This window comes from Callithrix jacchus, chromosome 15 (assembly GCF_049354715.1).
Source record: "Callithrix jacchus isolate 240 chromosome 15, calJac240_pri, whole genome shotgun sequence".
Lineage (NCBI taxonomy): Eukaryota > Metazoa > Chordata > Mammalia > Primates > Cebidae > Callithrix > Callithrix jacchus.
The window spans coordinates 90943614-90958760 of NC_133516.1; the positions used below are offsets into that span (position 1 = coordinate 90943614).

At 42.9% G+C, this 15147-nt stretch overlaps 1 protein-coding gene and 1 long non-coding RNA gene across 6 annotated transcripts in view; one reads left to right on the forward strand and one right to left on the reverse strand.

Moving 5' to 3' along the window:
* The window catches only part of COL8A1 (collagen type VIII alpha 1 chain), a 153495-nt gene extending 148355 nt beyond the window's left edge, over positions 1-5140 (forward strand). For 3 of the 5 annotated variants that reach the window (XM_078352209.1, XM_017965289.4, XM_078352210.1), the window contains one exon: positions 145-5140. In XM_078352209.1, coding sequence (XP_078208335.1) covers positions 145-2054 — 1910 coding nt within the window. In that variant the 3' untranslated portion in view covers positions 2055-5140. The remainder of the gene's footprint in view (positions 1-144) is intronic. The other 2 variants (XM_078352211.1, XM_008982574.5) reach the window with 1 other exon arrangement.
* Positions 1-15147, reverse strand: part of LOC118147805 (uncharacterized) — a 112419-nt gene that overhangs the window by 88826 nt on the left and 8446 nt on the right. The window lies entirely within an intron of this gene.

Consider the following 15147-nt stretch of genomic DNA (forward strand, 5'->3'; position numbering starts at 1 on the left):
ATTCCTAGTCTTTCCTCTTGATAAGTATTAGGCAAACGTGTCAGAACTAAATAATAGTTATCAGTACTTCACTGATGTGAGGGACAATCTACTAACCAATATCTGTCTCTCCCCCATACCCCTTCTCTCTCTTCTCTTTCCCAGTAGAAATACCATTAGCCAGTTTACGAGGGGAACAAGGTCCCCGTGGAGAGCCTGGCCCAAGAGGACCACCTGGGCCCCCTGGTTTGCCAGGTCATGGGATACCTGGAATTAAAGGAAAACCAGGGCCACAGGGATACCCAGGAGTTGGAAAGCCAGGTATGCCTGGAATGCCAGGGAAGCCAGGAGCCATGGGCATGCCTGGGGCAAAAGGAGAAATTGGACAGAAAGGGGAAATTGGACCTATGGGGATCCCAGGACCACAAGGACCTCCAGGGCCTCATGGACTTCCTGGCATTGGGAAGCCAGGTGGTCCAGGGTTACCAGGGCAACCAGGACCAAAGGGTGATCGAGGACTCAAAGGACTACCAGGACCTCAAGGCCTTCGGGGTCCTAAAGGAGACAAGGGCTTCGGGATGCCAGGTGCACCAGGCGTGAAGGGCCCTCCAGGAATGCATGGCCCTCCTGGCCCCGTTGGACTGCCAGGAGTGGGCAAACCAGGAGTCACAGGCTTCCCTGGGCCCCAGGGCCCCCTGGGAAAGCCAGGGGTTCCGGGAGAACCTGGGCCACAAGGCCCTATTGGGGTACCAGGGGTTCAAGGACCTCCTGGGATACCTGGAGTTGGAAAGCCAGGCCAGGATGGGATCCCAGGCCAGCCAGGATTTCCAGGTGGCAAAGGGGAACAAGGACTGCCAGGGCTTCCGGGACCCCCAGGCCTTCCAGGGATTGGGAAACCAGGCTTCCCAGGACCCAAAGGTGACCGGGGCATGGGAGGTGTTCCGGGGGCTCTTGGACCAAGAGGGGAGAAAGGACCAGTAGGTGCCCCAGGAATAGGGGGTCCTCCAGGAGAGCCAGGCCTGCCTGGAATCCCAGGTCCTATGGGTCCTCCAGGTGCTATTGGTTTTCCTGGGCCCAAAGGAGAAGGTGGGATTGTAGGGCCACAGGGGCCACCAGGTCCCAAGGGTGAGCCAGGCCTTCAAGGCTTCCCAGGAAAGCCTGGTTTCCTCGGTGAAGTAGGGCCTCCTGGCATGAGGGGTTTGCCAGGTCCCATAGGGCCTAAGGGGGAAGCTGGGCACAAAGGTTTGCCAGGACTCCCTGGTGTTCCAGGGCTTCTCGGACCTAAGGGAGAGCCAGGAATCCCAGGGGATCAGGGTTTACAGGGCCCCCCAGGTATCCCAGGGATTGCAGGCCCTAGCGGCCCCATTGGACCACCTGGGATTCCAGGCCCCAAGGGGGAGCCAGGCCTCCCAGGGCCTCCCGGGTTCCCTGGTGTAGGAAAACCTGGAGTGGCAGGACTTCATGGCCCCCCAGGGAAGCCTGGTGCCCTTGGTCCTCAAGGCCAACCTGGCCTTCCAGGACCCCCAGGCCCTCCAGGACCCCCAGGACCCCCAGCTGTGATGCCCCCTACACCACCACCCCAGGGAGAGTATCTGCCAGATATGGGGCTGGGAATTGATGGTGTGAAACCCCCCCATGCCTATGGGGCTAAGAAAAGCAAGAACGGAGGGCCAGCGTATGAGATGCCTGCATTTACCGCCGAGCTAACCACACCTTTCCCACCGGTGGGGGCCCCAGTGAAGTTTGACAAACTGCTCTATAACGGCAGACAGAACTACAACCCGCAGACGGGTATCTTCACCTGTGAGGTCCCTGGTGTCTACTACTTTGCATACCACATTCACTGCAAGGGGGGCAACGTGTGGGTTGCTCTGTTCAAGAACAACGAGCCCGTGATGTACACATATGATGAGTACAAAAAGGGCTTCCTGGACCAGGCGTCTGGGAGCGCAGTGCTGCTGCTCAGGCCCGGAGACCGAGTGTTCCTCCAGATGCCCTCAGAACAGGCTGCGGGACTGTACGCCGGGCAGTATGTCCACTCCTCCTTTTCAGGATATTTATTGTATCCCATGTAAAAAAAAAAAAAGAAGAAGAAGAAAGAAAGAAAAGAAAGATTTTATAGAAGAAAAGAAAATGACGCACTAAAAAATCCAAATGAGAAACCTAATTGCTTCGAAACATTTATATAGTTGGAAAGTTATATTTAAGTGAAAATTTGGACCAGCGTGTACAAATAAAAACTAAGATGCATGTTTAATACTTTGCACGGCAGCCTGTAATTGAGAATGATGGGATAGATTTATGTATCAAGTACTGACACTTGGTTGTACCCACTGGAATCATATTAGCTATTACATGTTGTATGCTTCCACAATAACCTGCTTATTCAGATCAGTCAAAATATATCAGTATGAAAGATCATAGCTAATGAAAGGCACTCACTCATATTGTTTACTTTAAAATATTTATAAATATGCCTTAATGAAATGTCAATGATAACAATTACATACCGTATTTACTTGCTTAATTTCCTCTGTATTTGTGTAGATACCTGACATGGAATGTATGGTGGGGAGACCTGTAGTGTTACCGCCCCAGTGGTAGGGAGCTCTGGGGACCCTGGTAATGCTTTAGTCAAAGGGATATCTCTCTCAGGTCAGAGACTGAGTCTTTTAGTAACAGGAGTCCTGAGGAGATTCGTGTGTCTGTTGTCTATGACAGAATGAGTGAACCAATTGACCATCGTGAATTTATTCAGTGCCTTCTCTGTACCCAGCACTGGGTAAGGCACTTTTGTGGAGCATTAGACAGTACCCTACAAGGAGCTAGAGAACCAGATGGGAGACGTGAGCAGTAATTAACTCACTTGTTCCCCAGAGTTTCTATTTGTTTTTTCTTTTTTTCTGTGACTTATTTTCCTATTTTCTTTCCTTCATGTAATTTTCGCTATGGCCCAACTAATACAAACACCTGGAAATTACAAGAAAAGACACCTCTTCCTCCAATGACTTTCTAAATTTGTAGAATATTTATTTTAATAGCAGTTATCAGTTATGCTCATATAGCATTACAAATTATCCTCCTTTGACTACCACACGACCTACTACAATGTGGTTCTAATCATGGAGATATCAGTCATTTTTAGTAACTGTGAATTTTGAAGACAATTCTCTGTGTAGCATGTGTGCAAACTGATGTATAATCTGAGGTTCCAAAGTCATTTTTTTTTAAGATGGAGTCTCACTCTGTCACCCAGGCTGGAGTGCAGTGGCACAATCTTGGCTCACTGCAACCTCGACCTCCTGAGTTCAAGTGATTCTCCTGCCTCAGTCTCCTGAGTAGCTGGGACTATAGTCATATGTCACCATGCCCGGCTAATTTTTGTATTTTTAGTAGAAATGATTTTTCACCATGTTGGCCATGCTGGTCTCAAACTCCTGGCCTCAAGTGATTCACCTGCCTCAGCTTTCCAAAGTGCTGGGATTACAGGTGTGAGCCACCACGCCCAGCCAAAGGCTATTTTTAAAATCCAAGCCATACTTTATTGGTAAGGGGGGACTTTTAGAATTACACAGAAAAATTAATATTTGAAAACGATCATTCTGAAATTTTGAATTTGAAATGGATGTGCTGCTCAGTTGTAGGCACTAAATTTATAAGAAAAGAACTGTTCTTCAGAAGCAGACTGTGGAAAGGCTACGTAGAATGTCAAAGGGCAACAAGAGCCTGTGTTTTTTATGTCACCTGTACTTGGCACAAATCAAAGAGCAGTACAAGTCTGAAAAAGAGAAATAAATATTTTCCCAGGTTTTCACTTGGGCACATACTAACTGCTTTGGGCATTCTAATGTGGTCTCAAAAACACAGAAAATCCATTTCGAGCCTGCTATTAGCCTGTTGCTGACACTATTAGTCACTTGGAGCAATAATGTGGGGTTATGGTGGTGGAATCCTGTTTTGTTTTGTTTTTTGTCAAAAATAAAAGAGTGAGTTAAGGGGATAGATATAGACGGAAAAATACACAAATAAATACGGTATAAAAATACATGAAAATGTGTCTTTGTCAAATCTGAATCATTATTACCATCACAAAAATTCTTCTCTTGGCCAATATCTCTTTTCCCTCTATAGTATACAAGCACCATTTCTTCTCAATTTTTGAGGAATTAGTCCATGACCACAGAGTTTCTTACTCAATGCTAACTATAGAACAGTCTTTTCACAACAAAAAGATGTCCTACACAACCTTTGTTTTCAAAGCAGACAGCATCTACGTGGTCAAATATCCTTTGGGTTGGTCTTGAGGATACTGGTTTTGGGCTGACGACTATGGGAGCGACATGGATCTATTGGGCTCCTTCTGCTAAACAGCCACATTGAAATGGTTTGAAAGCAAGTCAGACCAGGCAATTTGTAAAACTGTATTTATCTGTACATGTATGGGCTTTCAATTCCCATCAGGCAAGAGAGAAATTATATCTTTAGTTAAAACCAAATTTCACTTTTCAAAATATCTTCCAACTTATTTATTGGTTGTTACTCAATTGCCTGTGTGTGTGTGTGTGCGTGTGCGTGTGTGTCTGTGTGTGTGTGTCTGTGTGTGTGTGCGTGTGCATGTATGTGTCTGTATATTATCAGGCATAGGTTTCTAACTTTTAGATAGAAGAGGAGCAACATCTATGCCAAATACTGTGCATTCTACAGTGGTGCTAATCTCAGACCTAAATGATACTCCAATTAATTTAAAAAAGAGTTTTAAATAATTATCTATGTTCCTGTATTTCCCTTTTGAGTGCTGCACAGTATGTTCACATATTAGTATAAAAGCAGATGAAACAACCACGTGTTCTAACGTCTAGGGATTGTGCTATAATCCCTATTTAGTTCAAAATTAACCAGAACTCTTCCATGTGAAATGGACCAAACTCATATTACTGTTATGTAAATACAGTGTTTTAATGCAGTATGACATCCCACAGGGGAAAAGAATGTCTGTAGTGGGTCACTGTTATCAAATATTTTACAGAATACAACGAACGGTGAACAGACTGGTAACTTGTTTGAGTTTCCATGATAGAATTGAGACTTGTCAATAGCAAATCACTTTTGTATTTAAATTTTTGTACTGATTTGAAAACTGTCATTAAATATCTTTAAAAGAGTGTTTCTCATCTTGTTCATATCATTCAGCTGACACCGAACTTCACAAGTATTTTTAAATTCCTACTTTTATGACTTAGGTGTTGAAATAGAGACCTAAAATGTGCATAGAACAATCTATTCCTTTTTGACATAAGAGCTCCTAGGATAAGCAGTTTAGGACTCCCATGATAGTTCCAATCAGGGCCCCAGGCTCCTTCCATCTTATTGCTCTTCTACCTCAAGGGTGTTACCCTCATCTCCATGATCCAGGATACTAATCATCAGTCACACTCTATCCCCAGGGAGGATGAACAAAGCAGGAAGGACAGGACATGCTTTTTGTCTTAAGGGATTCAACCCAGCACCTGCTTGGATCACTCTCTCCCACATTCTGTGGCTCCAAAGTCACATAACCACAAGAAGCTGTAAGGAAGTGTGGGGAATTGAAGTCTATGTAACCATATGGCCAGCTAAAAATCAGGGGTTCTAGCAGTATGGCAGAAGGAGAGAATCAATATTAAGGAATAGTTAGCTGCTGCATCTGCCACTTCTACCACAAAAGAAAAATGCCCATGGACTTCTCTTTTCCCACAAAAGACCCATCTTCAAATACTCCATTCTATTTCACTCTGCCACACAAAAGCCAAATATTTTGAGGGGAGATAGTGGTAAGTGGAGGCAAAGGGAAGAAGCAGACCTGTTTGAACAGCCTAAGGGTCTTAGCAAGCACCACTGAGAGGAAAAGAATTATTCTGTGACGACTTAGCAATCTCAGAATGATCATAACTTACCCTGTCTAGAATATTATAAAGGGATTATTCAAATCATGCAATAAGCAAGGATGTACCACCAGTCTATGGCTGGTTAACTTACTTGTTTAAACCATCAGGCTGGAAACTCAAGACTACAACTTCCATTCCCATACAGCCCAGTTAGTTTGGTTTTATTTCAGAGCCAAATACACCTCCCTCACAGTCATCTTATTGGCATACAATGTCATCACAAAAATGAATGGAAGAACAGATAGAGGAAATGGAGGCAGGGAAGAATAAATGGTTAGAATTCGGAATGATGGACAGCAGGGCAAATCTATCATCGCTACTGCTAAATAAAGGAATCAAAATACACATCTTACTTACAATGGGTGTATAGTATCCCTTTATATTAAAACAGAACCCAAATAAAGTAGCCCCTACGTGGTGCCTGATACTACTAAGCAATGTGAGGCATACAAAAGCAACAGAAAACATAACCCTTCTTCTTAAAAAATTATCTTCTGTTTGGAGGGTATCAAGATGTTAAACAGAAATTTTACTTCCAAGAGCAGAGCCTGCACAGAGCAGAGTGGTGTGACGCTGACTGGATTTATATGTGCTAGAGAAATTCAGAAAAAGATAGTTCCATGCTGTCCTCTTCCTGTGAATACCTTCTCTGACTTGTCTACAGGGCAAAATCCTCACCCTTCAGGGTCATTTTTTCCCACGCATCACCAATGTGCCTCATACATTCCTGTCCCTTCACTATTCCTGCTTTGTAAATGAACCACTTGTTGGTCTTCCCTGCTGGAGTATAAGCTTATTGACAGCAGGCTAGTTCTTTCGTTTTTTCATGCACAGCCAATCATAGAGTAGTGGTCTGATACCAGAGTTGAGGAAAGAATGAATCGCTGAAGAATGCTGTGGGGTGAGGGGTGGGGGCAGGGAGTCCGAAACTGGATGTGAGGTTAGACCGAATGGCAGGAAACTCTCTTCTAGCTCAGGCATTCAAGAGTATATAGAAGCTAACTGTCGGATAAAAATCTCAAGATTGTTGTTTGGAGAGGTGATCTGTAAAGAAATGTAGAATTTGGATGGATGGACCATGAAAGTATCCAAAGAGAAACAGCTTTCTCCTTCTCTAATGGAAAGGAGAAAACCAGGTGCATATGTGTATGTGTCTTGGATGGTGGGAGGGAAGGAAGCTGAGCTCAGGGAGATGGTCTGACTAGATCAGAGCACCTACCGAAGGACTAGTAAAGGAAATTAATAACTACAGGAGGATTAAGTGACAGTGCTTTACATACAGGGAAGAGACATTTCTATTTTACCTTAATATGCAAAAAGATACTATAGATATTTGTGGAAAAATGGTATAAAAATAGGTATTTTGGAAAAATTACTTGGACGATTCTATGAAGCTGACACTGAAGAAGGCAGGTTACAAGTAGTAAAACCAATTACGAGAGCAGACCATCTTTTATGCAGAAATGAAATGCTGAGTGATGGTGAAGGACCCTAAATAGACATTGCACATCAGGAGGTAGGAGCAGATACATTCAGGTGTCAGAGTTTGAGGGCTGCATGACAAGGAAGCTGATTCAGGGCCTGGGAACTGGGATGATGAAGAATGGAAAAACTGAAGAGCTAGCTGAAAGACTGAATGAACTTGGGGTCAATACTCGATGGCCTTATAAGAGAGAAGGAAGCTCGGCCCCAAAGGAAGGAAACTTGATCCCAAATGGCAGTCTCCTCCCATTGACAAACTTAGAAAACGAGGATGGTGCCATCAACAGAAATGGGCAGGCCATTCGCAGAACCGATGCCAGGCAGGACACAGGGGAAGACACCCAGTTTGCTTATAGACTTGTTGAATTTGACCTGATGATGGGTTTTTTATTTTGCTAGGGCTACCATAACGAAGTGCCAGGGACGGGGTGGGCTTAAATAACATAATTTATCACAGTCCTGGAGGATAGAAGTTCAAGATCAGGGTCAGCAGGGTTGGTTTCTTCTAAGGCCTCTCTTCTTGGCTCATCATTTCTCTATGCCTTCACATAGTCTTCTCTGTATCCGTGTCTTAATCTATGCTTTTGATAAAGATACCAGTCATATTGAATTAGGGCTTAACTTTGTGACCTCATCTTAAATTAATGACTTAAAGGCCCTATTTCCATATATGTCACATTCTGAGGTCCTAAGGTCCTGCAGATTAGGACTTCAACATACACATTTTGGGGGACACAATTCAGTCTATAACAGTGGAAGATGCTTGTGCTCCAAAGATGTACTTTTGGTAGAAAGATCAAGGGTAGAGTTGTGAGCCTGAAGAGCGGCCTCATGGCCTCTTGAAGTAAGAGGGAGAAAAAAGACTGACCTATAATTAGTAACACCATTTGCAGACCAAAATAATTAAATTTCTTTACAATTTCTTCCGTTATTTACTGCAGGAAGTTAGTTTATCCTTCATTTAATCAAAGATATGACAAAGGTAAACATCCAAATACATATGAAATTACAAAGAATTCCAAACATACAGAACCAACATAGAGTTGAAACCAATCAATCATATCTTATTCTATTTTGAGAGTTTATCTCTTTAATGGTTCTTGGGACCATTAAAATGCAAATGTTCATGTTCATCCCATATTCTGAATAACAAAAATATCTCTGAAGTAGCCTTAGGATTATCTTTTTTTTTAGGAAGGGAGGAAAGGAGGAAGGGAGGGAGGAAGGGAGGGAGGGAGAGAAGGGAAGGAAGGAAATCAAGCAATGAGAGAGACATTGCCGAACTGGATCTAGAGGTCTACAAGTTGATTTCTTTTTTTTCTTTTTTTGAGAGAAGAAAAAAAAAAAAGGAGTGAAGGAGAGGAAGAAAGAGGAAGAAAAAGAGGGAGAGAGAACAGAAATGTTGCTTTAGTCTAAAAAAAATGGGTATTAATAACGGCCAATCAATGTTTCATTTAAACCTATGAGTAGGTGTGATGTGGTATTGATAAGAATGTATATTTTGTGTATTTAAAGTGGAGAGTTTTATAAATATTTATTGAGTTTACTTGTTCCGGATCTGAGTTCGAGTCCTAAATATCCTTATTAATTTTCTGTCTCATTGAGTCTAAGTCTCTAGGTATGTGGGTGTTAGGATCGTTAGCTCTTGTTGTTGCATTGATCCTTTTACCACTATATCTTTGTTGCTTTAAAATCTATTTTATCAGATACAAGAATTGCAACTCCTGCTTTTTATCTTTTAACAGAGAGTTGCACACAGTTTTGAATATTTTCTTCCATTTTACAGAACCAATACTTGTGTCCAGACAAATTTTATTCTCAAACAAGCTATCCTTTATGAGTCAAAATCATCCAATAATGAGTCTTATTATTAGAAAAAAAATTTTTTTTGCTAATTCCTGAGGACACATGTAATGGAATTTAAATCAAAGTGGGGCATACCATCTCACTTTAATAAGTTATTCAGAAGCTTCTTGCGTGTGTTACTGAAACACTGGACCATCTAATCAAATTTTCCTGAGACATATCCAGAGCCTTTCCAGAGACTTTTTTGTTTGCTATCTGATTTTAAGTAAAAATAGATTTGCATTAGAATCAAAGACACTTCTAAATTAAAATTTATAAATCTTGTGGACATCTACATTTCACATGCCTTATTAAAACCATCATGGCCTAAAAGTTAATATTTAATGAGCACAGCCAAGTCAGTTCTCATCTGACAAGTGAGTGGCTGGCAGCAATTTTCACATCTGCTCTCCATTCATGGAGTGAGACACACAGGGGAAAAGCTGATGGAACACTGACGACTCTCCATTTGCCTACTACTAATAATAGTCATCTTTCCTCAGCAAAGATGATGCTGTCCTTGCTATTTATTTTGCCAAACAAGAGGCAATATTAAAAAAATGTTAGGAGAGGGTTCTGGGGTCAAATCAAGAGAGAATAAATCCCAGCGCCTCTGTTTACCAGCTGTGATACCTTGAGCCAATTACTTAACCTCTCTAAACTTCAGTTTTTGTACCTATAAAATAGTAAATGATAACAGTATCTTCTACGGTAGTTAGAAAGGGAGGTGAAGTAGTAGGATATGGTATGGAGGGTGTATTAGTCCATTCTCTCACTGCTACAAAGAAATACCTGTGAATGAGTAATTTATTGTTTATATATTTATGAGACAGGGTTTTGCTCTGTTGCCCTGGTTGAAGTGCAGTGATACAATTATAACTCCCTGCAGCCTCAAACTCCTGGGCTCAAGCAATCCCCCTGCCTCAGCCTCCCAAGTAGTGGGACTATAGGCATGCACCACCATGCCTGGCTAGAGACTGAGTCATTTATAAAGAAAAGTTTAATTGGCTCATAGTTCCACAGGCCATACAGGAAGCATGGCAGCAGCTGCTTCTGGGGAGGCCTCAGGAAGCTTTTACTCATGGTGGAAGGCAAAGTCAGAGCAGGCATCTTTTCATAGCTGAAGCAGGAGGAAGAGAGAAAGGGGAGAGGTGCTACATACTTTTAAACAACCACATCTCATGAGAACTCATTCACTCACTATCATGAGAACTGCTGTATGGGGACAGTGCTGAATCATTCACAGAAAACCACCTCTGCAGAGCGTGGTGGCTCATGCCTGTAATCCCAGCACTTTGGGAGGCTGAGGTGGGCAGGTCATGAGGTCAGAAGATCGAGACCATCCTGGCTAGCATGGTGAAACCCTGTCTCTATTAAAAATACAAAAAATTATCTAGGCATGGTGGCACATGCCCGTAGTCCCAGCTACTCAGGAGGCTGAAGCAGGAGAATTGCTTGAACCACAGAGGCAGAGGTTGCAGCGAGCCAACATTGCACCACTGCACTCCAGCCTGGGCAACAGAGCAAGACTCTGTCTCAAAAAAAAGAAAAAAAAACACCTCTATGATTGAATCACCTCCCACCTCATTTTGACATAAGATTTGGATGGGGACACAGATCCAAATCCTATGATTCTGCCCTTGGTCCCCCACAAATTGCATGTCCTTCTCACGTTGCAAAATCCAATCATAGCTTCCCTACAGCCCACCAAAGTCTTAACTCGTTCCAGCATTAACTTGAAAATCTAAAGTCCAAATTATCATCTGAAACAAAGCTAGCCCTTTTCACCTATGAGCTTATAAAATAAAAAACAAGTTGGATACTTCCAAGATACCATAGAGGTACAGGTATTGTGTAAATACTCCCATTCCAAAAGGGAGAAATTGGCCAAAACAAATGGGCTACAGGCCCCATGCAAGTCCAAAACTCAGTAGGGCAGTCATGAAATCTTAAAGCTCCAGAACAATCTCCTTTGACTCCATGTCTGACATCCAGGGTACACTGATGCAAGGGGTGGGCTGCCAAGGTCTTAGGCAGTTCAACTCCTATAGCTCTGCAGGGTTCAGCTCCAAGAGCTGCTCTCAAGGGCTGATGTTGAGTGCCTGTGGCTTATCCAGGCAACAGGTGCAAGCTGTTAGTATACCTCCCATTCTGGAGTTTGAAGGACGTAGCACTCTTCTCACAGCTCCACTAGGCAATGCTCCAGTGGAGACTCTGTGTGGGGCTACAGTACCACATTTTCCCTCTGCACTGCTCTAGTGGAGGTTCTCCATGAGGGCTCTGCCCCTCCAGCAGGCTTCTGCCTGGACATCCAGGCTTTTCCATACATCCTCCGAAATCTAAGTGGAGGCTCCCAAGCCTCAACTCTTGCATTCTGCATACCCACAGGCTTAACAACTCATGAAAACCACCAATGCTTATGGTTTGTACTTACTGAAGCAGTGGCCCAAGCTGTACCTCGGCCCCTTTGAGCCATTGCTAGAGCTGTAATGGCTAGAACGCAGGGAGCAGTGTCCCAAGCCTGCATGGGGTAGTGGGGCTCTGAGTTTGGCCCACAAAACCATTCTCTCCTCCTAGGCCCCCAGGCCTGTGATGGGAGGGGCTGCCACAAAGATCTCTAAAATTCCTTGGAGGCATTTTCCCATTATTCTGGCTAACAGCACTTGTCTTCCTTTTAGTTATACAAATTTCTGCAGCCAGCCTGAATTGCTCCGCTGAAAATAGGCTTTTCTTTTCTACCACATGGCTGGGTTGCAAATTTTTCAAATGTTTATGTTCTGCTTCCCCTTAAAATATAAGTTCTAGTTTTATATCCTTTCTTTGCTCACACATACTAGCATAAGTTGTTAGAAGCAGCCAGGTCATATCCTTAGCACTTTGCTGCTTAGAAATTTCTTCTGCCAGATACCCTAAATCATCACTCTCAAGTTCAAAGTTCCACAGATCCCTAGGGCAGGGATACAATACCACTAGGTTCTTTGCTAACACATAACAAAAGTAACCTTTGCCCCAGTTCCGAATAAGTTTCTCTCTTGCATCTGAGATCTTGTTACCCTGAACCTCATTGTTCATATCATTAACAGTATTTTGGTCATAACAGTTTAACAAGTCTCCAGGAAGTTCCAAATTTTCCCTCATCTTCCTGTTTTCTTCTGAGCCCACCAAATTCTTCTAACCTCTGCCTCTTATCCAGTTCCAAAGCTGCTTTCACATTTTCAAGTATCTTGATAGCAATGCCCTACTCTTCAGTACCAATTTTCTGAATTAGTCTGTTCTAAATACCTGAGACTGGGTAATCTACAAAGAAAAGAGATTTAATTGACTCACAGTTCTGCAGGCTGTACAGGAAGCATTGGGGCAACAGCTTCTGCGGAGGCCTAAGGGAATTTCCTGAGGAGTAACAATTGCTACCATTTAGTGAGTGCGAACCATATGCCACAAACTGTTTTCAGTGTTTTTGTACATTGACTTAGTTACTCCTCATAATAACACTATTATTAGCTCCATTTAACAGCTAAAGAAATGGAGGCACTGGGCATGGTGGCTTGTACTAGTAATCCCAGCACTTTGGGAGGCCGAGGCATGAGGATCACTTGAACCCAGAAGTTCGAGACCACCCTGGGTAATATAGTGAGACCCTGTCTCTACAAAAAATATTAAAAAACTAGCCAGTGTGGTGGTACGCACTTGTAGTACCAGCTACTTTGGAGGCTGAGGTGAGAGGATCCCTTAAGTCTGGGAGTTCAAGGCTTTAGTGAGCTATGATTGTGCCTGCACTCCAGCCTAGGCAACAGAGTGAGACCCTCTCTAAAAAGAAAAAAAAAAGACGGAAGGAAGGATGGATGGATAGGAGGGAAGGAAGGAAGGGAGAGAGGGAAAGAAAGAAGGAAAGAAACAGAGATAGAGTAACTTGTCCAAGATCTAATAAATGACAATGCCAGGATTTTAATGCAGGTATCTGGTTTCAGAGTCCACACTCTCAGGTATTATGCCAGATTGCTGCCTCAAGGAAGGAGACAAAAGTTCTTAGCTATCTAAGAAGCAAACAACTGCCAGTGAGGGTTCGGGAGATGACAGGGCTCTCAGTTGCTTCTTGATTATTGTGCTTACCAGTGACAATAGAAATAGCCAGCTACAAAAAGACTATGGCAGATGTCATGGTGACATTCCCATCCCACAGAATATATAAAGGCAGCAGGCTTTGAAAAGGAAAGGGACCTACCTCACACTTTTTAGGATGACTACTATCAAAACAAATGAAAACCAGAAAATAACAAGTGTTGTCAAGAATGCGGAGAAACCAGAACCCTTGTGCACTGCTGAGGGGAATGTAAAATTGGACCACTATGAAGAACAGTATGGTGGTTTCTCAAAAAAGTTGATCAATATTTCCACTTCTGGGTATATACCCAAATGAATATTCATGTTCATAGCAGAATTATTCACAATATCTAAAAGGTGGAAATAAGCCACGTGGCCACTAATGGATGAATGAATAAATAAAATGTGGACTATAATGCAATGGACTATTATTCAGCCTTAAAAAGGAAGAAAATTTTGACACATGGTATAACATGGATGAAGCTTGGGGACACTATGCCAGTCACATAAGAACAAATATTATATGATTGTACTTATATGCAGTACCTAGAGCAGTCAAATTCACAGAGGTAGCAAGTAGAATGGTGGCTGCCAGTGGCTGCCAGTGGCTGGAGCCTATTTTCAGGGGAGCATTATATTTTGTATAATGGGCACAGAGTTCCAGCTTTGCAGAATGAAAAGACTTCTAAAGATGAATGGTGGTGATGGTTGTACAATATGAATGTACTTAATGCCACTGAACTAAACTGTACTTAATATACTTAAAAATGGTTAAGATGATAAATTTTATATTATGTATATTTTCAGTTTCAGAAAATGATTTTAAAAAGTAAAACTAAAGGGTAAACTATTTGTCAGTAGGAATGAACCATAGGAGGCAATTGGAAATGACTTCTAAGCAGCCTCTCTTACCGCCAAGTTCACTGCACTGCTCACCAAATGCATCAGAGTCCAAGCAGTGCCATTTTGGTAGCCCAAAAATCACAAGTCCCAGCGTCTCCCAGGAAAGCTTCTGCAGACCATTCTGGAAACTGCCACTTTCTGTGCCTCCTACTTCAGTGGATGCTACCTTCTAGAGACCTTAAGACCTGGCTGCTGGATGCAGATGCTGCACATTCACCCATTAACTTCAAAATACAAACCCATATGACTGGATTTCCTTTTCCTCAGGCCCAAATACACAATCTGCATGCCAATTCGCTGGTTACCAAAGCAAAATTAACGATCAGGTTTTTCTTCCCCTAAATGGAATCTTTACAGAGCCCATACATACTCAAGATATAAGATTTTTAAAAAAGGAAGGTTTAATTCAGACACCTGACTTCACCAGGCCCCGTCAGGAGAAGGAAAGAAAAATCCAATGCCAACCTAAGAAGGGACCAATAAAGGAATATGGTTTCAGTAGCTTGCAGATCCCCAAAGAACAAGGTCTCCCTCTTGTGGCCATGATAGAAACAGCAGTTCAACAAGTGGGTTTCAGCCAATTTTTTTCTTAAACTAATTCTGTTAGGTTAGGTATTCAGAGAGGACAGAGTGGGAATGGCTTGCCTCTGCTCCATGATGTCCGGGACCAGAGCTTGGGATCAATCAACGGCTGATGACTGGAATCACCTGGAGGAATCTTTATTTATAGGTCTGGCTGTGGATGCTGTCTATCAGCAGGGACCTTAGCTGAGCTGTAAGCCAGAATTCCTACACGTGTTCTTTCCACAGGGCTTCTCTGCGTGGGCTACTTTGAGCTATCTCACAGAGTGATGTCTGGGTGCCTGGGTTCCAAGTGAGCATCCCAAGGAGCAAGGTGGAAATGCATCTAGCC